This window comes from Mesocricetus auratus, unplaced genomic scaffold, assembly GCF_017639785.1.
Source record: "Mesocricetus auratus isolate SY011 unplaced genomic scaffold, BCM_Maur_2.0 Super-Scaffold_100014, whole genome shotgun sequence".
Taxonomy (NCBI): Eukaryota; Metazoa; Chordata; class Mammalia; order Rodentia; family Cricetidae; genus Mesocricetus; species Mesocricetus auratus.
This window is the reverse complement of record NW_024429197.1, coordinates 36138625-36161679: the sequence shown is the minus strand read 5'-3', so window position 1 is coordinate 36161679 and position 23055 is coordinate 36138625. Positions and strand designations below refer to the sequence as shown.

Sequence of the window (23055 nt, the reverse complement as noted above, 5' to 3'; positions counted from 1 at the left end):
CTTTTTTCAAGTGTTATGTCCTTATTAAGCTATACAAGTAAGTATAAATTTATTGAGCACTCATATAGGTATATATTCCTGGCTCTCTGGACGGGGATGTTCCATTGAGCATGCCATGTCTTTAGACTAGGTGGCCAGCAAGTAGGAAGTGTACCCCCATGAATAGTTCATCTTTCTCTCTGCATGCAGAGTGTCAGTGTGCACATAGTTTCTCAAATCTTCTGTATGGGGTCAGTATGACATTCTGTGTGGCTCTGTGGCTGAGTCCTTTTGTATTTGATACACTGAGCAATGCCTGTGGGACAGATTGCTTTGTTACATAGATTTTCATTCACATCTCTTCTGGAAATAATGTCCATCCTTCCTTTGATACCTTATTTGGCACCCCTGTAATATGAGGGTTTCATGTTGTTCAGGATTGCTTGTCATCTAAACTTGCCTTATTCCACCTTCCCCAAGTTTAGTCTCAATATCGGACATATGAATAAGCTAAAGGTGGTGCTTTTCTTCCATAAATTCACCATGAGGTTTCATCAACATGACCCCACGGATTGGTTCAGAGAGTGAATAATGATTCCAGTCAAGTCGATGAGAGTCCTTCCCTGGATGGAAATATTGGGAGGTCAATAGATCATAGTTAGGCCCCTGATCACAAGGAGAAAAAGTACTACGAACAGAGGATATACTGGAAAGAGAGAGATGAAAGAGATATAGAGATCTGAGTCATTCCTTTACTGCTTCTGTTGTCTGAAAACTGTCAAAATTTAAAAATAGATACTTTTTAAAGATAAATTTGGTCCTTTAGTACTTGATTCTGGTAACAGTCATGACATGTCCTGATTCTACCTTCCCCTCAGCTGTTCTTCCTGTAGTTTGTAAGGTAGGCAGATAAATTCCTTTTGTCTGCTTCATTAATATTTCAAGTTGTAATTGTTTTATTTTCAACCGAGCATAGTATATGCATACATGTCTGTACACATACACAAGGAGGTGTTTTAAATATTTGTATGTGAGTATGGATCTGTTAAAAACAAACAAAACCCAGCAGGCTCTCCACAAAATTGTATCCACTTTGACCTCAACGTAGACAATAAGAATCTCTCACTGTGGTGACTCATAGAACTCAGTTCCTTCAGGCAAGACTGGGGACTCTGGTGCTTGGGTAACATTTCCCTTTTACCATCATTGACTGGCTCCAAGGAGAATGTAAGATGGAAAGAGCCAACTGTTCTGCCATGATGGCTGCCTTGGAGATATGTACATGTAGATATATACACAATTTAAAACTTTCTCCTTGGGTTAACATTCCTTCCTCATTCATGACTCAATTCTCATTCTTTGTTTCCCTTTTAAAATACTTTTCAAAACTATTTATTTCATTTCATTGATCTTTTGCCTCTATGTTTGTCTGGGTGAGGGTGTTGGATCCAGGTTACAGAAAATTGTGAGCTGCCATGTGGGTGTTAGGAATATGAACCTGGGTCCTCTGGAAGAGCACTCAGTGCTCTTAACTACAGAGCTATCTCTCCAACCCTCTGTCTTTCTTTTTCGTTCTTCCTTCCGTCCTTTAAGTGGGAACAGATAATCTCCTAAAACACTAAAAATTAAAAAGGAATAAAGAAGCCCAACTTTTCAGAATGTGATAGGTATCTGACTTCTCTTCTTTCATTCATTCATTCATTCATTTTGAGACGGGATCTTACTGTGTACCCCTGGCTGGCCTTGAACTTGCTATGTAGACAAGGTTGTCCCTGAACTCACAACTCCACCTTCCTCTGCCTCTGGAGTACTAGAATCAAAGGCATGGCTATCACTCCACCTGGAATCTGATTCGAAATCACAGACAACTAATGAAGCACCACCACAAAACAAACCTTATTTCAGAAACATAATGCAATGCTAGTGACATCAGCACCTAGGTTATTGGTATTGACTAGCTAAAACATATTCTATGAGTCTAGTGTGACATGGGTCTGTCTTTGTCATCCTGGATAGGGCTCCCAGGCAGTATTTGCAATGTTTGAGCTCTGATGCCAGTCAGCAATTGAGCCTGTCTTTCCCAAGATCTTTTGGCTGCAATTTCAGGCTTGTAAGAAACATCCCACAATTTCAGCAACAAGAAATTCTTCTTTAGGTCTTGTCATCAAAGAGAGAACTCACCCCCAAAATGAGAAAATTTGGGCATAATCTAAGATGCTGATTATGTTCTTGAGCAAAACCATGTTTCCCTAAAAAAATATATGGAGAGATAAAATCAAGGTATTTGATCTTTTCTGACAATGTATGTATTTGAGTACATTTTTAATGTGAAGCACAACTTTGTTTCTTGGATGTTCCTCTAATTGATACGAGGATTATCTTTTTAAAGGGCAAAAGGCAAGTGGCTGAGAAAGCTGTGGATAAGTGTATCTGGGCTCAGGACTGACCTAACCACTTTTTGCCACACACCTTTCTGTTGGTCCTTCTGGGGCCATTGTAACTACAATTCTGCTTTTCCTGTGAGCTTAACAGCTATTGATCAAAAGTTCTGAATCAACATCTATTAAAAGAAGCTATACAAATAACCAGAAAATATATGAAAGATGCTCAGTGCCGGTAATTACCATGGAAATACAAAGCCACTTAAAACTGTTTGTTAATAATGAGACAAGAACATGGCAGATGTTGATGATGTGCAGAGGAAGGAGAATTCTTGCACACTGTTAGTAGAAATGCAATTATAAAAACAATAGAGAGCTTGCACAACTTGGTAGAGGATTGCTGCATGACCTGGTAGTCGTGCTTCTGGGTATACATTCAAAAAGAAGGAAAGCAGTATGTTAAGGAGACATCTGCAACTACCTGTGCATTGCACTATTGTTTACAATAGCCAACATATGGAATCAGCCTAAGAGTCCAATCAACAAAATGAACAGATAAGGAAAATGTCATACATATAAACACAATGGATTATTCAGTTACTTACTGTAACATGAATGAGCTTGTGGGACATTAGATTAAGGGATATAAGTCAGGCAAGTACAGAAAGATAAACACCACATATTCTCATAAAATGTGGAAGCTAAACGTTTGCTTTGACTGATGTAGAGAGTAGAACAGTATTATTGGCAGCTGGTAACTGTAAGGGAATAAATGGGTGAAGGAGAGATGGTTAACAGGTGTGTGTGGGAAACAGCTGGATAAGCGTAACTTCTAACAGTCTATTGTGCAGTGGAGTCACTATGTTTGATCATAATTGTTTACTTCTAAGCAGCTAGTAGGACAGACTTTTAATGTCACACACACACACACACACACACAGATTTCTGGAGGCAGCAGACGTGTGAATCACCTTGATCTAATCATTAAACATACTACATAGGCACTTGTCTATCACATTGTGCCTCATAAATATTTACATAAATATTTATGTGTTAAAACTTTCAAATAGATTCCGAACAAGAATATTTGAGCTCACTTTCTTTCTAGCTTATTAGGCTTGCTACAATCCTAAAATCAAACCGGTGTGAACTGCAGGGAACGTGAGGGGTCCGCTCAGTTCACTAGAGCCAGGGCTGGGAGCAAAGGCTGGCAAACGTCCTCCATTACCTGCAGCTTCTCGCCACCTCCTGTGTGTCCTGCTTCTGCTCGGCTCCAGACTCCACCTTCCCCATTCCGGAGCTCCTTATCTCTTTTATAACTTCCAAGTTCATTCCATTTCTTTTCATGAACTACCCTAGCATTCCATCATTTTATTAATATTGCTTGCCTCTACTTTCTCTTCAGCAGCTTTCAAGCATCTCCAGCACACTGGCCCTCTGTCTCACCTAGTCTTTCACTGCTGTTCTCAGTACACGTGGCTGCCTGTGCCTGCAGCTCTCTGGCTGCAACCTTCTCTGATTCACCTGCCAGCCCTTTAGTGTTAATGATACTAATTCTGCAAAGCTAACATGGAGAACTTAACAAGGCAAGGTCCCAGACATAACACTAAGTAACTTTCTGGTGACCCCTAACCATAAAATCATTTTCATTGTTACTTCATAATTGTAATTTTGCTATTGTTATGAATCATAAATGTGAATATCTGTGTTTTCCAATGGCCTTAGCCTACTCCTGTGAAGGGATGCTCACCTGCAAAGGGGTCTCAACCCACAGATTGAGAATAGCAGACTTATAGGCTTGAGAACTTGGTATTATTGTTATCTCCATTTTACAGGTAAAAAACCAAAGCCCAGGGTTTCAAGATCTCAATGACTGCCTTAGGGTTTCAGATCTCAATGAAAAAGAGACACAATTCCCTATCATTCTGTTTGACACATTTTTATCATAATTAAAATAATTTGCTAATCACACACACACACTCCCTTTATGCAATAACTCACAGCAGCTTTTAGAGCAGATCAAGCTGTCCTTAAGACATGTTTTATTTATTTTGTAATCTTTTCGTTTTAAAACTCTACTTCCTCGTAGACATAGAGGGAAAGCCTCAAGCAAGAATATCTCTCCAGAGACTTTAATTTTGAAATGAAGAGGCCACTGAAACGTGTATCCTTGAGGGGAAACGATGAGGCTTTCTTTAATTAAGAAAATCTTGTAAGTTGCTAAGGAACTGACTTGCTTTTCGATTTTGACTAATCTGCTTCTTCCTTGGCCTCCTTCGCTGTGTTCTTTATTATTTCATGACCACCAGTATCTCATATTGCCTCTGGAAGAATCCGGAAATGTTGAGATCTGGATAATATTAAGTGAGGGTGTTATAAACGATCAGCACTGTTGTTAGACACTCAGACCGGATCTTCAATAAGAAATTTTTCATAGCCCCGAATCTGCTATTCTTCTCCGCTTTAAAGAGATGTTTCTCTAGCCTCCCATCTATCTTCATCATTTTCTCTCTCCCTTCTCCTAACCCTCCCCTACTGGGTTCCATACATTTGTGCTTGAATGTCTGGCCCAGGGCTGCAGGACAACGGGCCTGGGAGTCCCTTTGAAGGATTCCTAGGTCTCTTGAGAGCACTTAGGTGTCAGACCCTCAACTCAACCAGACCCTGTATCCGAACCTTTCCAGGGCAAGCAGATCTCAACCCAGCAAGTTGCCAAGCCCGGGCTCCGCCCATTCCTCCAGCGCAACCGTTCCAGGTTGCCTCCCGCAGGATTTCCCCCGGGTAAACGACTGGGCTCCGAGGCGACTCAAGATCGTAGGAGGCTCCTCTCTCGTAAAACGTGCCCTGCTGCAGGGGCTGCAGTTGGCGGCTGTAGCCAAGGCTGCAAAAGAGGCTCTCCACCTGGGTCAGGCGACGGCCCAACTAGGTGGGAGGACGCGGGGGCAGCGGGGGTGGCGGTAGGACTCGCTGCCCGTGGTCGCGGCTGCAGAGCCCGTGTGTGGGAGGAGACAGCGCGCACACGCCAGTGGCGGCCAGGGCTTAGGCTTCTGCCTCTCCCGCCTCTCGCCCCAGAAATGAGCTGGAGCATCGCCGGTTTGATTCCAGAGCCCGGATCGGGTGGGTTCTTTTGTTTCTTTGTTTTAATGACAGTTCCCAGCCCTTAGGCATGTCATGCGCAATTAATTTCCTGCCTCTTTTCAAGGCAGCTGGGGTGAATTTTTTTTCTGCATCATCCTTTGGGGGATGGTTGTTTATGATGTGACGTCAGCGAATTGATTTTTCTCTCGTGAATGAGAGGGAGAGACACATAGAGAGACAGAGAGATAGACAGAGAGACAGAGGGGGGAAGGGGTGCGGAGAAGGAGCTAGCTGCAGATCCACAGATGACAGATGTGCGCAGAAGCCAGGTGCTGACATTTGAAATTCCATCAGGTCAAAATGAGGTTGGAATGGAAATATAAAAATGTGTTGCCAAAACCTGGAATTACTGAGAAGGTTGTTTTTTTTTTCTTTAAAAATAAATAAAAGAGAAAAACGAAAATTCCCCTGGGCAGCTCAGCTTCCTGGGCTACTTTCTCGCTAGCGTCCCCAGTCACGGTGGCAGCTCAGATCATCGGGTGCCCGGGAGCCGCAATAGGCTTGCGAGGACCACGAGGAGGGGCGGGGGAAGTGCGTCACCAGGTGGGGAAGGGGCTATGTTTTTGGAGGGGAGCGGGGGGGGGGGAGCGAAGGGGGTTGCAAGGAATGGGGACGGGAAATGGGTTCCGTGCGCTCTCCGGGGGTATTGTGTCAGGAGATGCAGGCTGGCTACCATGTGACGCGGTCCAGAGCTGAAGGGATTGGCCGAGGCAGTGCAGGCGGTGCAGCTCGCCGGCTTGCTGTTCCTCTGCCTTTCTCTCTCAGCATCTTCCTGGGAGCTTGTAGGTGAAGCAACACCAGCAGCATCCATGGCCTGTCTTTCGGGTTAACACTTGTCTCCTTTGGCTTGGCAGCAAGCAGAGCAGACCTCAGCAGCGGCATTGTGAGGACTTAGCTGAGACCTGGAAGTGTATCCTCCTGTGTTTTTTCTGACTCCTTGGAAATTAAGGAATGCAATTCTGCCACCATGATGGAAGGTAGGATTCCCTCTGTTGTGGTTGGCTGGCTCCAGGAAAGATTTGGGTAGACCACTATGGACGAATGCATGCAGCTAGTGTGTGTGTCTAGAACCTGGCTGTCAGGGTTTTTGCAAGCAGATAAGGCAGCTGGCTCGAAACCGGCCAGGGCTTAGACTAATGGAATCAAACCACAGGGTTTCTGCCTAGCTCAGAACCTCCACAGCTCCCAGCCCCTTTGAAAGAGAAAAGCCTAAGTGTTTGCAGGAAACCGAGACAGCTAGAAAGAAGCTCGCAGACCAAACAAGTTAGGAGAAAAAAAAAATAAGGTTTTGTGTGTGTGTGTGCGTGTGTGTGTTAGATTCCTGAAAGCCCGATGGTTAAATCTTTGCAATGGGAACTTGTTTTCAGAAATTGACATGAGATGGGAGAGGTCATCGGCAGAGTTCTTCACAAGCTGTCGTTTTCAGTGAACTGTTTAAGTATCTTAGAAGACATTATTTGTCACTGGGGTTTGCATTATAATATTGGAGTGAGGAGTGAAACAAATTTGATTCGTAAACTGGAGTTTTATGGGGGCTGTCATTGCAGCAGAATGAGAGCTCTAAGAAAAATGCCTGGGCCTCTTGGCCCCTTAATCGGGATCATACCGGTTTAGAAAGGAAATGGCTCTTAGCTAAACAACAAATGCCTATTTGCCGATTATCTTACTGCACTTAACATTAAGTGTGAGAAGGGACTTTCCCTGGAAGATGCTATTTAAACTACACATTTTTCTACTAACTTGCCCTTTCCAATCTGAGATAGCAAGGGTCAACATTGCCTCAGAAAATGCAACAAATTGGTCAGAGAAGAAGCAGGGAGCTCTATGCTGGCTTTGATTTTCTGTTTTCACATTGCAGGATGGTGCAAAACTCCTGGCCTTCCCTAAGATGACAGGCAGAAATGTAGTACCTAGGTGGGATTTTATAATAAAGAATTCAGTGCACAATGGGTTTCAAATCAGCCATTGAAATGGCAGAGAGGCCACCTTTTAAGCCAAGTCTGTCCTACCAGTTGTCCATGGTCAATGGGCCTTAGAAATGTACCAAACCAGAATAAAAGGAAGATGGTAGACGGTTTCAACAAAACCTGCAATGTAGCCTGTACTCACTTGCCAGACTGAATTCTCTCTCTCTCTCTCTCTCTCTCTCTCTCTCTCTCTCTCTCTCTCTCTCTCTCTCTCTCTCTCTCTCTCTCTCTCTCTCTCCATGTCAAATGTGATTTGAGGGAGTGAGGAATTCTGGGGTAGAAGCTCACAGTTTTGGGGAAGTATCCTTAAAAGGAGGTAGGATATCATTCTTTTTAGAGCCTGATCTTGTTTTCAGAGAGCTAAGTGATATTGTTAAGACTAAGATTAAATCAGTTTTAGCTAATTCAAAATGAATTTAATTTTTGTATAATAAGGCAAGCCAAACAGAAAGAGTATAACTTATGTAGTTTTCAGTTCAAAGCCCATATTACTTATCTTCATCAGAAAAATATCTTGTCTATAGAAGTACTGTTTTTTCAGCTAAATTTTGTGTAGAGTCTGGTAAAAATGCATCTGTACACATATGGATTCGTTTCTAGCCTTCCATGGGAAATTTGAGGGCCTGCCCTTTTACTTCTTGCCTTGAAACTATCCCGTGAGTTCTCTGGAGCTGGTGGCATTTCCTGATGCTCATTAGCAGTTCTCCTGGTAATAAGGTCTGCTGTGCCATCCAGAAGGCCAGCCCAAAGCTTCGAGATAAGCTTATCTGTGCTGCCGAAACTGAAATGGGAACTCTAACAAAGACTGGTGTTGGTGTTGGAGCTGAAGTAGCACCATGGCTAGCTTGCTAAATTTATCGCATGGAGGTTGTTATCTTCACACTGGTAGTCATCAGAGGTGACACTACAGGTACAGTTGTTTCTATTGAACCTTTGGGGGCACAATTAGACAGGTGTGCCTGCCCCCTGCTTTCAAATTTCATGTGAAACTAATAAATGCTTTCTATCTGTAATTCCTATTTAAATGGTCACCTGTTAATTGTTCAGTGACCTTGGAAAAGCAGGTAGAAGCCTTAACCAGAAATCTATTTGCCTGTTGGTGGCCTTCCAACTATATCGCCAGTCTTTTTAGCAATGCCTTGGTAGATTTCTGATGCTGCATCCCAGGATCCTGCCTCTAAATTGCTCTTACTCTGAAGATGTGATGTGGCACTTATGTCCACTGAACTCGCCTCTAGATGAAGTCAGGCTGTTGCACATACCACAGTAACCTTGGAAAATTAAGGACTCCCCACCCCCCCAAAAAAAGGTGCCCAAAAAGCTGCCATGGCAGCTGTCTGCTGAAATGCCAGTGTGCACGGTGAGATTGCACCAGCAAGCATCCACATGGTCTTTTCTCAGCCAGTTCCTGTGTGCCACATGGGCATGGGCATGGCCTCACATGCGTGTGCAGTCATGCACATAAACACAGTTCTAGAGAGGAGAGGCAGAGGTCCGTACTTCTGTGTGCGCGTGCGTGCACATTGCTATATTGCTGCAGTGTTTCTTGTCTGCTGCTTTGAGAAAGCATGGAAGGGCAACTTTTCAGTCCCTCCACTGTTTTGTGGGAAACAATAATAAATACATATTTAGCTGAATAGCTCATGCTTCAGATTCAAGTCTATGTTTGTTTGGAACAGGATATAGGCCTTTGGAAGGCCTGGTCTTAGATGAGGAATGGTACCACCTCCTTCTTGTTCTAATACTGTGAGAGACAACATTGTAATTGCAGGATCCTTACACCGCTCAGCAACAATGTGTGGCTCGTGCAAGTATTATCTTTTAAGAGGCTTGATTTATTGCTTCCTGAATTCTTTATTTTTTGACAGTGGTTGGTACTGAGTTGCTTCTTTGTTGAGGAAAACTACATAATGATGCTCAGACGTAGTATGGGAATGAAGGAAGAGGTGGTTAGCAGAGGGGGCTATAGCCATGGGTGCGTGCATTGGTGATGCTAAGATGCGGTCATGTGGTTAGGGCCGCCAGTCAAGGGCTATTCTTTGATATGTTATTACTTAAATGGTATTTCTTAAGATCACTGAAAGTAAGCTAAGGTCCTGTAAAATCTTTTCATTTCTGAGGCTGACTGTTAAGTACATTTCTTGTCCCAGGCAGAACTAATTGGTGCTCTTAGCTGCTGCTGTATTCAAAATATCACTTTCTTCATTTTTGAAAAGGAAAAAGAATGGTTTTAATGATTTAGTTGCAATTTGAGGTGACTAATAAATTTTAATTTATTTTCTACTCATAGGCATGTCTGCATAAGTGCATACTTGATAGAATATTTTATAATACTTCTTCCAGATTTAAAAAAATAAAAATAATACATTGTGGCAGAAAAAATACACATGGTATAATGGAATTTGAATTCAAATTCATTTAACAAAACTCATGATTTTCAGCCTCTAAGAACTTTTTCTTTTTTACTTTGTAGCAGAACAGACATCTTAGCCACACTGAAAAAACAAGCCTTTGTTTCTATAGTTGCATATTCCATTTCTTTCTACTTAAAATATGAGTGCTGGCAGAACCCTGGCTTTTCATTCCTTACTAGTGCTTTTTATGCCTCACATGATTACTTATATCCAATTTTTGTCCAATTTGAGATTAGCTGAACATCTGTTGCAGCAATAAACCTGTAAACTCTAGAAATGAAATTTTCTATTTGGAAAAGTCTTTGATGTGATTTAAAAAAAAAGGAACAAAGCCTTTTGAACAAGAGTGCTCATTTTATAGTTAGCTCAGAGGTTTTGGAGAGAGTGCCTCAAATGCTACCAATTCCCTTCCCTTAAATGGTGAAGTTACTTTAATAACTGTAAGGATGCATCTGAGATTCTAATACACACTCCATCATTTATGTAATTTCTCTCCATCTTCAGGTGTAAGTTGAGAAGACACTGTTAGATGCTTTAGTGCTTATCCAATCCCAGTGGGCAACTTCAAATCATATACTTGTCCATCAACAGTGATTAGCCCAGCTTCAGACTGAGTACTAAATACTTGCCTTGATCACAGCACCTTTAACAGTGATGCAGCAGAAGAGAGTGGTGGCATTCAGTGTGCTTCTAATTTCAAGTATCGCCTTTGAATATTGCTGCTAGTCTTCCCACGTGGCTTATCTAAGTCAATTATTAACAAAGAAAACTTGATCAGAAGAAGATGGGGAGCTAGAGACAAAATTTGAAGGCATCGCCAGAAATTATTTTATTTAAAAAGCTTTAGAGACTCGTGATAATACTGTAGTTTTTCAGTTATGTTCAGTTTCACTTTTCAGTTCCATTCTTGTGGCTTACCTTTTCTTTTTTTTTTCTTTTGGTTTTTCGAGACACGGTTTCTCTGTGGCTTTGGAGGCTGTCCTGGAAGTAGCTCTTGTAGACCCAGCAGGTCTTGAACTCACAAAGATCCATCTGCCTTTGCCGCCCGAGTGCTGGGATTAAAGGCATGTGCTACCACCACCCGGCTAGCTTACCTTTTCTTAATTCCATTTTACTTTAGAAACCATAATCCAGTTGAAAAGTCATTATGTAAACTTACAAGTGGAATGAAGAAAGGGAGAAATTTTATGGAAATGACTAGAAAGGTGTTGGAGATAAGATTTAATGGGTTATGGTGCATTTTAGCTTCTGTCTTAGAACCCTGAGAAGGAATTGGCTGTGTGAAGAGGTGGTCATAGATAGGAATGAACAGGAAGTACAGTGAGGACAGGGTTACCTGGGAAGAAAGCCAGTGTGCGCAAAGGTATTGGGATGAACCTGTCTGTGCCCTGGCCAGTGGGTGCAGCATAGCTTACTCACCAATGGAACAGCTACTAGAGAAGTATTATAGCTGTGGGAGGGATCAGGCTCCAGTCTTGGGATCTGAACATTATTAGTTCATTGCCCCTGCAGAATATTAGAATCGGATCTTTCTATATTTAAATATACTTTAAATACCTTTATTAAATACACACATATTTATGTAATATACAAAATAACATTTATATTTAAATACCTTATGTCATGCTACTTCCTTGTTTTAAATTTGCATTCTTTCCATCTCTGTTTCTCTTTAAATTCAGTCTACATGAGCCTGCATGCTCTAGGCTGCTGTCTTCTTCAGGTTCAGCTAATGCTTCACTAAAATTGATAATCATACTACATGCTTCCTAGTACTTAGGATAGACCTTCTCCTCTATCCAAGCTCTTGGTTTGAAAAATCACTTTTCATAGCATGTGGAATCATTCTCTTATGAGTCCTGCAAAACCTCTACTCTTCAGAAGGATTTCCCTTCTGTTCTTGTTATCCCCAAATCCCAAACTCACACCTTGGGCCACTGAGTCCTCAAAGCTGAAGTTAGGGCTTGAAGACAGGCATCTGTTAACCTATGTAGCTTTCATACACAGTGGAGGCCTAATACATTCATTCATTGACCACGTGAGCAAAACTAATATAAATAAATAGCTCTTATAACTATATGCTGTGCATGGTACATGTAAAAAAAACAATGTTCAAATTTGTGTTCTCACTAGAGACACAAAACTTACAAACACAACACAATTAGGAAATAAGTTACAATTGTTACAAAGTGCTAAACAAGACAGTTTATTTAAGAATATGCACTGAGCTTAAATTATTTCTGTGATTCTCTCCAAGTAAATGAGTTCATAATAGAAAGACACATGTTGTACTACACCTATGCAGAGAAATTCGAATCAGTTTTATTAATACACTGATATCTCCTTGATATTTGTGACTTCCCTTCTCCCATTTTCCCTCCATCATTCCCTTCCTGTGTTCTTTTTCATTTTCTCTTCTTTAAGGTCAAGTCTGGATATTATAGAAACTAGTTTAAAAATAGACAGATGAATATCAATGAGTATACATCTATACATTGAGCAATGTGCTGGTGACTACAAGGATACCATCATAGAACGTGAGATTTTTTTTTTTTGGATGCCAGATTATTTCTCAATAGAGAATTTGTTGATCTTAGGAATTCAGTGTGGTCACTGAACTTTCGTAGTTTGGGCTTTTGTATAGAAGTAATACGTGAGTGTGAATCTAAGTTCTGGGACTGCTTGGCTGGATGCCTTGAGGAAATTGCTTTACATTCCAGGCTGTGTTTCCTCATGACAGAATGAGATGATTGATCTGTCCTATATCTAGAACTCCCAGTTTCTAAGAACCCATTGCCACTGCTGAATGAGTGGATTCTCCCACATTTTCTTCCTCCAAGGTTGAACTCTGAGGCTAGATTCTTCTTTCTCCAACCTCAACATGTATGCCTAGCACATAATTAACTCAAATACATTGCTATTCTCCTTTGTTGTTTTATACACTTCTGTTCTGTATGCATGTCATGGATTAGTTTTGCATCTTTGCTGTACTAGAAGACAAAAGAATCCATGTACCTGTCACCTATAGAACCTACTATAGAACTGTTTCTTTATCCATTAAGATTATATATAGATTTAGTAAAATACTGAGAATAAGTGTCTGGAGGATGGAGCCATAAATGAGACACCAACATCGCACCCTTACTTTCAAGGTTCAAGGAATGTCACAGAAGAGGAGACAAAAAAATTTGTAACAGCCAGAGGTTAGGGAGTACCAGAACACAACTGAGTCTTCTGGACGTAACAAGAGCAATACACTAATGGATTCACAGCAGCTATGGTTGCCTGTTGTGGTTTAAATAAAAGTGGCCCTTTATAGGCTCATGTATTTGAATGCTCAGTCACTAGGGAGTGGAACTATTTGAAAGGAATAGAAAGATTAGGAGGTGTGTCCTTGTTGGAAGTGTGTTACTGGGAGTGGGGCTTTGAGGTTTCAAAACCATGGCAGGCCCAGTCTTTCTCTCTCTCTGCTGGTGGACGATGAAGTAGCTCTCAGGTACTGCTGTAGTGCATGTGTGCTGCATTGCCCCCACCATGATGATAATGGACCAACCCTCTGAAACTACAAGCAAGCCCCCAGTTAAATGTTTTCTTTTATAACAATTGCCATCATCATAGTGTCTCTTCACAGCAGTAGAACACTGACTGTGATACCTGTATAAGACCTGCACAAAATCAGGCCAGTCATCATGTCCATACTCATGACAGTTGGATTCTTAGGAGGCTGAGCTCATCTGGTCAACACTGAAATTCTTCCTAGCCTTTTAAGCAAATGGATGTATGTCATGTCTTTGTCTTAGCTCATCATTCCAAACCTACAGAGCTGAGCCTTCAGCTATAATGCTAAGCTTGAACACATCCAACAAAGAGAAGTTATACTTTGATAAGGTTCTTTCAGAACCAGGATCGCTTGCCAAGTGATGAGGTCCCAGCTGTGTCTCAGAGGCCTTCACATAAGCGAAGAAGGTGAGACCACTAACCCTATCTGAGGACCTATTGAGAGTTCATAACTGCTAGGGGAAAGGGAGTCAATTTTCTTCAGGGGTGTGGTTCTTGATAGTCTACCATACTCCAGGAGATGGCCCCCACATCTATGTGTACATGCACAGAACAATTTGGAATCACTGAGTTATAAAAAGCATCTTTGTTTTTGTTTAAGAGGACATGGTGTTGTGAGGGGGTGGAGGGTTTGAGAATGGATGTAAAAGGAGTTAGGAAGAGCAGAGAGTGAATATGATCAAAGTGCATTGGGTGTATGAATGAAATTCTTGAAGAATTAATAAAAAATTATTTTTAAAGCAATTAATTTAAATGAGCATATGGTCTAAAAATTATATATTGGATGCATACTAGTTGCCAGGCAACTTGTTCAAGGTATGGTGCATTCAATGGTGAATGATACAACCCAAAATTTCTCCAGGTCCACTTGGAGCATTTCCTTTAGTCTCAAGTATTATACTTACACTGAAAATGATAGGGGAGAGGAGCCAGATACAGTGACTGTCTTAAGAAACCTGGAATCTGGCATGGTGCCTAGTGAGATACTACCTTCTCACACATTGCAATCCCACAGCCTCTCTGTGCTGGAAAAAAGAATAAGTGTTAACACCCTTATTTCAAACAGAAACTGGGGCTCGGTGAGATGAAACAGCTTGCTAAGTAGAACAGCGACAAGCATCCTTAGCTGGACTTGGACTCGCAGTCATAAGCTCTTTCTGTGTCCGATGGTGTGATTAGAAAGTCTGGGTCTCTGACATGCAAGCAGCAGGCTGTTGAGACTCAGTGTGGTATTTCTTCACAACTAAGAAATTTGGTTTCATCACCTAGCTCTGGTCCTTGCCTTCAGCCATCAGCTTGAAGAAGGCCCCTAACTTAGCAGTGTGCTGTTCTTCTCCTTTCAGTAGCACTCATTGTCTTGCCTGGATTTTATGGTGACAAGGGTCACACTGTGGTGTCACTCTTCCCAGGGACTCTAAACTTTCACAGCTTACATTCTACAAAACATTTTATAGAAAACCTTCTTCTCACCATGAACAAAAGCCCCTTTCTCCCTTACTGGGACAGCTCAATTTTCACTGGCATCTTGTGAAAGCTTGGGCTATTATCATGAACACATGATAGTGCACACCATCATTTGAAGGTTAACCAAACTGGTCCAGGCTCGTTTTATAGTTGAGGAAACCAACGCCAAATGCAACAACTTATCCATGGGTCTTTATTCTCTCTGGAAGATAAATGAAAGTTCATTTTAGTCATGATTCCAAAAATGTGGATAGACAAAGACAGGGAACCCTTGGTGTCTTTCTCGTTCAAAGGTGCTGAGTCTGGTTGGGTGACTGCCAAAAGACACACAAATGAATGTGTCCCCAGGGTCATCGTTCTACTGAGTGCACATACAATGTGACCATTTATAGCTCTTTCCTCTGTGAGCCTATGCACCTGCTGTCAGTGAGTGTGAAAAGAAGGACAGGCCTTGAACCCCCCACCAGCTGTGTGACCTTGAGTGAGTGCTGGAACTGCCTGGCCTCAGCTTCCCCGTGTATGAGGTAGGAGCAGAGCTGGTCCCTAACTCCCAGGGTCATTTTGCAAACAGGGTGAGATAATGAATACGAAAATATCTGAGAGAGGCTAGTACGTATGCACTGTTTTCTCTGGGCTCTACCCCTGTGATTTCTAGTTCATTTTCAGGGCTTAATGTTGCTTCTTGCCACTGTCATGGAGAAGGTTGCTGCACTGCCTCTGCAGACAAGCCTTGCATATTTTCCCTACCCACTTTTAATTTATTAGCATTCTCTATCATCCTTTATTCTCCATGTCCACACGATAGGCTGCTCCGTGGTTTGACTATGGCCGACATCGTTAATCAATCTCCACTGTCTTTTTCTCTGGCTTCAGCGACTATCTTGACATCTTATTCCAGGGCACTTGTGTGAATTGGTTGGAGCTGGCACATGGCTTATCACTTTGTGTTTCCTCCCATGGACGGTTTCCCAGAGTAAAAATAGAATGAATAATACCAGAATGCGGGTGGTCTAGCTGCACATTCCCACATCACAAATGCTCTCAGTGAGTTACTGAAAAGGAGATGAAAGATTGCCCCTAGCACTACATAGAACTAACTGTGGCAACAATGGCAAGAAATGGTCTAATCCTTCCAAGCCGGGGTGGATCCTGCTTTTGTGCTGTGACTTTAACCATCACATCTCAGGTCCCTAATGTGGGTGGCGCAGGTCCATACCAGGTAACTAAACTCATGAGAGTGTCAGGAGTCCTTCCTGAAACCTGTCCCCACCCTCTCATTCCCAATGAATGCTCAGAGTTGTACATCACCCCTCCAAAATTCTGGTCTCCCCCACTAACTCATCTAACCAGACGTAGCCAAGTCACCCCAGTGTAGCCTGTCATAGATGGTTACCTTCCTTTATTATTTCCCTTGCTTGTGAGATAAAATTTGCTGTGTGAAGATGCCCCACACAGACTGTCTTTCTCCCTCCCTGCTCTGCCTGCACAGTGCAAAACTCTGTTATTTTCTTTCTTTACCTCCACTGTTCTCCCCTTCCCTTTAGAGTAACAAATCCAAGTCAGTGCTGATCAGTCAAGGTCATGCCAAAGTGTCTTCTTTATATACAAGAGTCCCCTACTCCTTGCTGATAGAGAGATTCCTTTTCAGCTACCAAGGCCACAGAGCATGCTGTAGACTGCTGACTTTGGTCGGACTGACCTCTGTTAAACCTCAAGTCCATGACCTTGGGAAGAGAGTGGATCTGTTTCCTTATTACGAATATGAAATTCGTGGGTATAGCCATTTAACATGAAAAGTTTTAAGAATTAAGTCAAAAAGTATACTTTACTTGGAAAGACAATACCAAACCAATGGAAGGAAGGAGAAATGGAAGGAAAGAGTCAGGGTTTGGTTTCAGAAATTGCCATATATGGCTTGCAGGGACTGGCATGACAATTCTGGGTCAGGCAGGAGTCAATGCTGCTGCAGCCTCAGTGCCCAGTGTTGAGAGCCCAGCAAGTTTTAGATGCTGTTCTCTGTGGGCACAGCCTTGTCTTTTATATCAGTCCTGTTCTTCATATAAAAAGCTACCTCACTCATTTTGAGTCCCAGTGTGGGGTCTAGGTCAGCACCTAGGTAGCGCCCAGTGAATGAATGAGCTCTGGGAAGGGATTGCAGACTTTAGCAGAAGCAGTACCTAGCACATGGTTATTCTCAAAGGACTTGGCTTGTGCAAGGCATTTAGAAGATCCCTGTGTTCATAGCAAAGGCTTGGTACCCAAGACTTCTGGGCCTTCAGAGGCTCCTGTAGTGTTTTGAGATGTCAAGTCATGTCCTGGAGTGTGTCCTCTCTGCAGCCCTAACATGCCCTCTGCCATGGAGGACTCTTCAGGCTGAGGACCACACTCTGTGGTCCTAGCAGCATACAGGACTGTCTCACCAATGTCTGCCCAATGCTTCAAATAGTCTTCCTCTGGTTTTGAGTAATAAATTTTCACTGTTTGTAAATTTGAGCAAAGACAACATTGAAATCACCAAGAAAAAATATCACTGTTATAAAAATACAGCTTACTGCATGTGGAACATAGGCTCTGGAGACACACAACCTGAAATTCCTCAACTCTCAATGAGTATATCTGCAAAATGATAAAAATGAACCAACTGCATAAAAGTTTCGGGAAAATTGAATGAGATGCTAAGTAATTTGCATTCAGCACAGTACCTAGCAAGCTATTTACAGGCACAATAAAGTATAACTCTTAATTGCTTTCTGGACAAACTATATTTTGTGTCAAATTCTAAATATACATGTATGTGCATACCTACACATATGTGCATGCATATGACTTTTTCTCTATTAATTTGATTATAACCACTATTCTAGGTAATATCTACCTTTGTGAAGACCATGAGTTCTAGAAGTGACTTCTCAAATTCAAATTCTCACTTATCCACATTTATGTGAACATTTTCAAGTTATTTTGTGTGTGTGTGGAGTTTTATTGGGGGAAGAGAAGAGAGTAAGGGAAGGAAGAGAGGGGAGAGTTAAAAACTACTTTATCTTAGCATTGTTACTCATTAGCTATGACATGAGGCTGAGTCTGTCGATGTACCCTCTGCTACCTGTGCATCTTGGACATGTTGTCACATCTCTGTGTTCTCTTCTGTATCATGATGAATATTCTTGGCATCCCTAACTTTGCCACCTGGTCATTCAGCGCAAAGCACCAAATATACAGGAAGTATTTTGAAACATGAAATTTTGTAGAGATAAAATACAACTTTGGGATATTATTTTCTACCTTATCTTGGAAGCTTTGTTTTCCATTAAGGGCTTGGGTTTGGCATTAATAACTCTTAAGATGTAACGGGTTTTAAGGTCTCTAATGAGCCCTCACTATTGTCAACCTTTCCCCACATCCCCTGCCTCTCTGACCTACAGACAGACTTCATTTGTGGATACCAGGGAGTGTGCACCTTCCTATTGTGTTGAATTATTTATTAGATTGAGGGAAGCTATATCTAACATTGCTAAGCAGGATAAAGCTATTATTACTAATAATGGCTGTTTAGTGAGACAGTTTCAAATACAGTTGAAAGTGTGCTCAAATAAAATGTTCCTTGGCCTGGTTACAAAGTCCAATATAGTTCTGAATCCAGCTTCAGATTACAGGTAGAGAGGATTCAGTCTAATCTACTCATTCAGAATGCCAGATCCAATTATTCAAACTGGATTTCTTCTCCTGACTGGGCTCTTGCCTTCTCCTTCATGGAAGCACAGTTCAGTGTGGCTCACCGAAGAATGGAGCTCAATGGGGCTGGTGTGATAGTTTAGTCAGGACAGTGCTCACCACACAAATATGAGGACCAGGGCTCAATCCCCAGGACTCAGATATAAAAGACTGTGCTTTCACTCCCAGTGTGTAACATGCAAATCCCTGGACTCCAGCTTAACAGAAGAGTTGAGCACCAGGGCAGTGTGAGCACCTGTTCTCATAAATCAATGTGAATGGGGTATGAGAAGTGATACACAGGGTTGATCTCTGGCCTCCACACACATGCACACATAATACAGCCACACACATGAACCTACACATGCACACATACAAAATGGACCATTTCACACTCCTGATCAGCTTTTGACTTGGGTACACTGGAAGTATCTTGGTGGCAACGGATTGCTGTGAGGTCTAGATGAGAGGTATCTAGGACACATGGACACGCAAGATTGACAGGGAGACAGCTTAGCAAAAACAAGTAAATGAAAACTTGGCTTCAGATGATGCAAACAAAAATCCATAACACCCAAGGCAGAATTACACACTGGATAGTTGGAGGGACTCCTGGGCAGATGTGCCCCATGAGATGCCTCCATGTCATGACCCATGAAGATCCAGGAAGAGACTATTTTGGAACTGAGAACAGCAGACACGAGGGACCGGGGACTCAGGAAATCAATGAGCAGAAAAGGAAGTCAGTCAGGACAAGGAGAGGCAGGCTGGAAGATTGAGGTCAGGCCAGACTTGGCGAGCAGTGGGGATGGATCTGGAATTTATTCTGAGGCAATGGAAAGCCACTGGCAGAGCTTAAGGAGAAGGTCATGATCTCATTTGCATCTTTAAACAATTACTTTTGATGTAGGATGGACTTTAGCAGCTGCAGATGGCATCACGGTGTTCTCTCTCTCTCCTTTCTTTCTAGAGGGTTCGTCTTCGATTTATACTTGATAATAGATACCCCCATTATATTTAAATTTTATGTCTGTTTGTGGGAAAGCTGGTAGGCATTGTAAAGGACTATGGTATCCCTTCCCCAGCCACTCATTGGCACCATCAATGGCAAGGTCTGCAGGATGAAGTGAAGATTTAGTTCAGCCGTTGAATAAACTTTTTCTAGCTCAAATGTTTCTGGCACTGGGCATTTTCAAAGTTGCACTCACAGGTGAGAAAGAGATGAAGATAAGAGAGATTTCATATGCCACGAACTTTTCTTGTGTGCTCATTTTTTAATGGCTTTGAAGTCCTTCAATCCTTTGGCAGTCATTTTAATGGCGAATTGGTTAGGTCATGGCTTTTATCACTGCACCTCCATCCCTTGACCAGATCAGATAGTTGCTTAAGATTTCTTGCTGTCAACAGGGGCTAACTCCCTCCCTCCCATATTTCATTTTTCTCCACAGATGTTTCCATCAAAACCCCATGTGTCCTCCCATGGGCTGAGATTCCCGCTGTACTTTTAGCTGCCCTGTTCTACACCTCCTGTCTCCCTAGCTGTGTGCTGACCCATGCTGTCAAATGCATTTATATCCCACAGGAAATCGCACCAGTCTTTCTGCAGGCAGGAGTTGCTCCTTTACCAGCCTCCTTTATACTAACTTCTCCAGTTCTCTTCTTTGATCACTCACATGGTACAGCAGCTAAGGGCACAGTCTTGGAAATTAGACAGACCCTGGCTCTGTGATTTGCTGGCTATATACCTCCAGGCAAGTGGAAACCTGTACACACACACACAACACACACACACACACACACACACACACACACACACTGCTTCTTTTCTTAGTTTGCTAATCTGTCCCAAGCTCACAAGATTGCCAGCAGGTGTCTACTACAGTTCTAAACAGGGCTAGGTACTAGATCCTAGGTGTGTCTGACGAACAAGCATCGTGAGGCACACCTCGGGAGTTTGGTGTTTTTGTGACATGGACACTAGATTAGTGCAGACAACTCAATGACTGTGAGTGAGAGCTGGGAAGTTAGTAGTGGACTGGGTCCTTAGAGTCTTCTGAAATCCAGGACGTAACCTGGGATGTTGAGGGTGAGACAAGTTACTAAATGTCATTGCATGGGTAGAGCCGAGCATACCTCCTGCTCCATTGTGTTCATCGAGTCAGCTGTGATCATGACTGCTGTCACTCGTACTGCATAGGTATGTCCCTGTTCTGATTCTGGCAGCTTTTACTGAGCTCTCTCCCAGGTGCTGCCAGAACATGTACTTAGTAAACTCTTTCTTACTAGCTTAGTCCCACTGTGCCCGAGCTCCTGCCTCCTGCCACCTAAATTGTTTCTGGCTGAGTGTTTAAGCAGGCTCTGGGGTTGAGTCCCACATACTTGCAGAACCTTTTAGTTCCCATCCATACCCTAATTCTCCATTAAAAAGCTCTTGCTTTGATGGCCTGTCTCTCTAAACAAATGTCATCAGAATCTCAATGGGACAACTACCATGGACCTTTCAGGAAAGTTTTCAGAAGGAAGGGAGTGTTTGCCCCTCGGTTGAAAGCCATTTGAGGAGACCCTCATAGCAGTCACCCTACACCACAGGTGCCTCTGTGGCTGAGTGATAGACTCAGGGTATACTTCTTCCCACTGAGAATACCATCCTTGGTCACTACTGGCCTAGGGATGTAGGCTATTAACCAGAATACTTTACAATTCCTCTGTGTTAGTGCCCAAAGACTGTTTTCTTATAATTCAACATCCTTAGTGCATTTGTGTCAATTATGTCTGTGCGTGGTAGAGTTGATTTTCCTGTAGGATTGGTGAGAGGAATGGCTCTTTGTAGCTATGAGTCCTGCCAGCCAGGGCTGCTCATAACCACTGTGGGTCTTCCTCTGTTTCCCTACATTTTCTCTTTAGGTTTTATAAAAAGACAGCTGCCCTTAGTGGTAGTAAGGGAACTATCACCCAGGCTGCCTCTGTTCTTCAAGTCAGCTGAGTTCACAGTCTCTCAGATTTTTACCTTATAGGTTGTTATGGCATTGTGTGCAAGCATAAACTTTAACAAAGCATGGGAAGGGCTTCAGATAAATTTTGTGGTGTCTTTCTCTTCTCAGTATTTTCCACAATTCTCTAGTCATGAATTTAACAATTATTAGGAACATCTTCTTGCTTTGGTTGTAATAGAACTTTTACTTTATAGCATTTCATAAGAAATATAGTCAATAGTTGACCTTTATATAACATGAAAAATAAAGTCATTTTTACTGTGTGTTTGAAAAGTCTTATAGTTCCTGATGATATATCAATAGTTCTATTGTAGTTAAGGCTTAACTCCACTTTTCTTTTAAGATTTCTTTTTATTTTGGGGGCATGTGTGTTTTTTCTACATGTATGTGTACCATGCACGTGTTCCCTGGGAACTGGAGTTGTGATCTGCCTAGTGAGTGCAGGAACTAAACCTGGGGTACTCTGGCAGAGCAGCAAGAGCTCTTAACCACTGAGTCATCTCTCCAGTGCCTTAACCCCACTCTTGATATTAATATTCTTAACAGATGCTCCTTTCTCCACAACTACAGTAGAATGCACATTTTAGGAATGTGTAAATATATGCAGCTCTCTCCAACTTTATTTATAACAGCATTTATGCTGTTTATTTAGCAGTAAGTAAAAACACACTCGGAGTATTCCCTTTTACCTGTGTGCTATGTTTCTGGCTTGCCTCATGAATTCATTAGCTGAGCAAGAAAAAATGCAGTAGCATTGAACTCCACCTATAATGCCCATGTCCTTGAAGGGGGCCAATAAGTAGCCTCTCTGAGAGTGAAATTGCCTCGTCCAGAGATTACGCCCCACTCAAGGCTGGTAGTAATAGCTTTTGTCAGTGCACCAGGCCCCTTGTGAACATCTGCGCCCATGTGATTTACCCATTTCTCATTGTAGTTCTGTGAGGACTGTTTTTCATCTGCTTTGATAACTAAGAAAGTGGAGGCTTAAGGTTCCTTGCACAGCTAGGGAGTGGGATGTGACTGAACCCTAGCTCCTGCGATCTCTGACTTGTGTATCTGCCCTCCCATGTCAGTCTTGCTGTGGCTGTTGTCCCTTGTCATGATCCCTTGCTCACCATTCTGTCATGATCCCTTGCTCATGGATGCCCTCTCACCATTCATCACCTGCCTGAGTGCTTGAGCTTGCCTGTTTTGCCGTCTGTTTGGAGAGCCTTTGAGATGACAGCAATCTTTGGCAGCACCTTTTCCGGGGCTGTGTTAGCCTTGCCGACTCTACCCCACCCCTTCTTCTCCACTATGCTAAGATCCCCGTCTTTTCTCTCTTCTGGCTTTTCCTCTGTCCTCTGACCTGGTTTGTGTTGTGCAGCCACTCCCTGCCTGTGCTGCTGTTCTGTGGTCTCCACCCTTGCTGCCCTGTTTGGAGCCAGGATGCTTGGCTTTCAGTCTGATC

The 23055-nt window shown here is 42.4% G+C and overlaps 1 protein-coding gene across 34 annotated transcripts in view; it reads left to right on the top strand.

Annotated features, from left to right (window-relative positions):
- The first annotated feature begins 5153 nt into the window (after positions 1-5153).
- Positions 5154-23055, top strand: part of Sgip1 (SH3GL interacting endocytic adaptor 1) — a 182980-nt gene continuing 165078 nt past the window's right edge. For 10 of the 34 annotated variants that reach the window (XM_021228446.2, XM_021228444.2, XM_021228443.2 and 7 more), the window contains exon 1: positions 6120-6475. In XM_021228446.2, coding sequence (XP_021084105.1) covers positions 6466-6475 — 10 coding nt within the window. In that variant the 5' untranslated portion in view covers positions 6120-6465. Of the gene's footprint in view, positions 5478-6022; positions 6042-6118; positions 6476-23055 lie in introns of those variants that run through there. The other 24 variants (XM_013114930.3, XM_040757096.1, XM_021228451.2 and 21 more) reach the window with 5 other exon arrangements.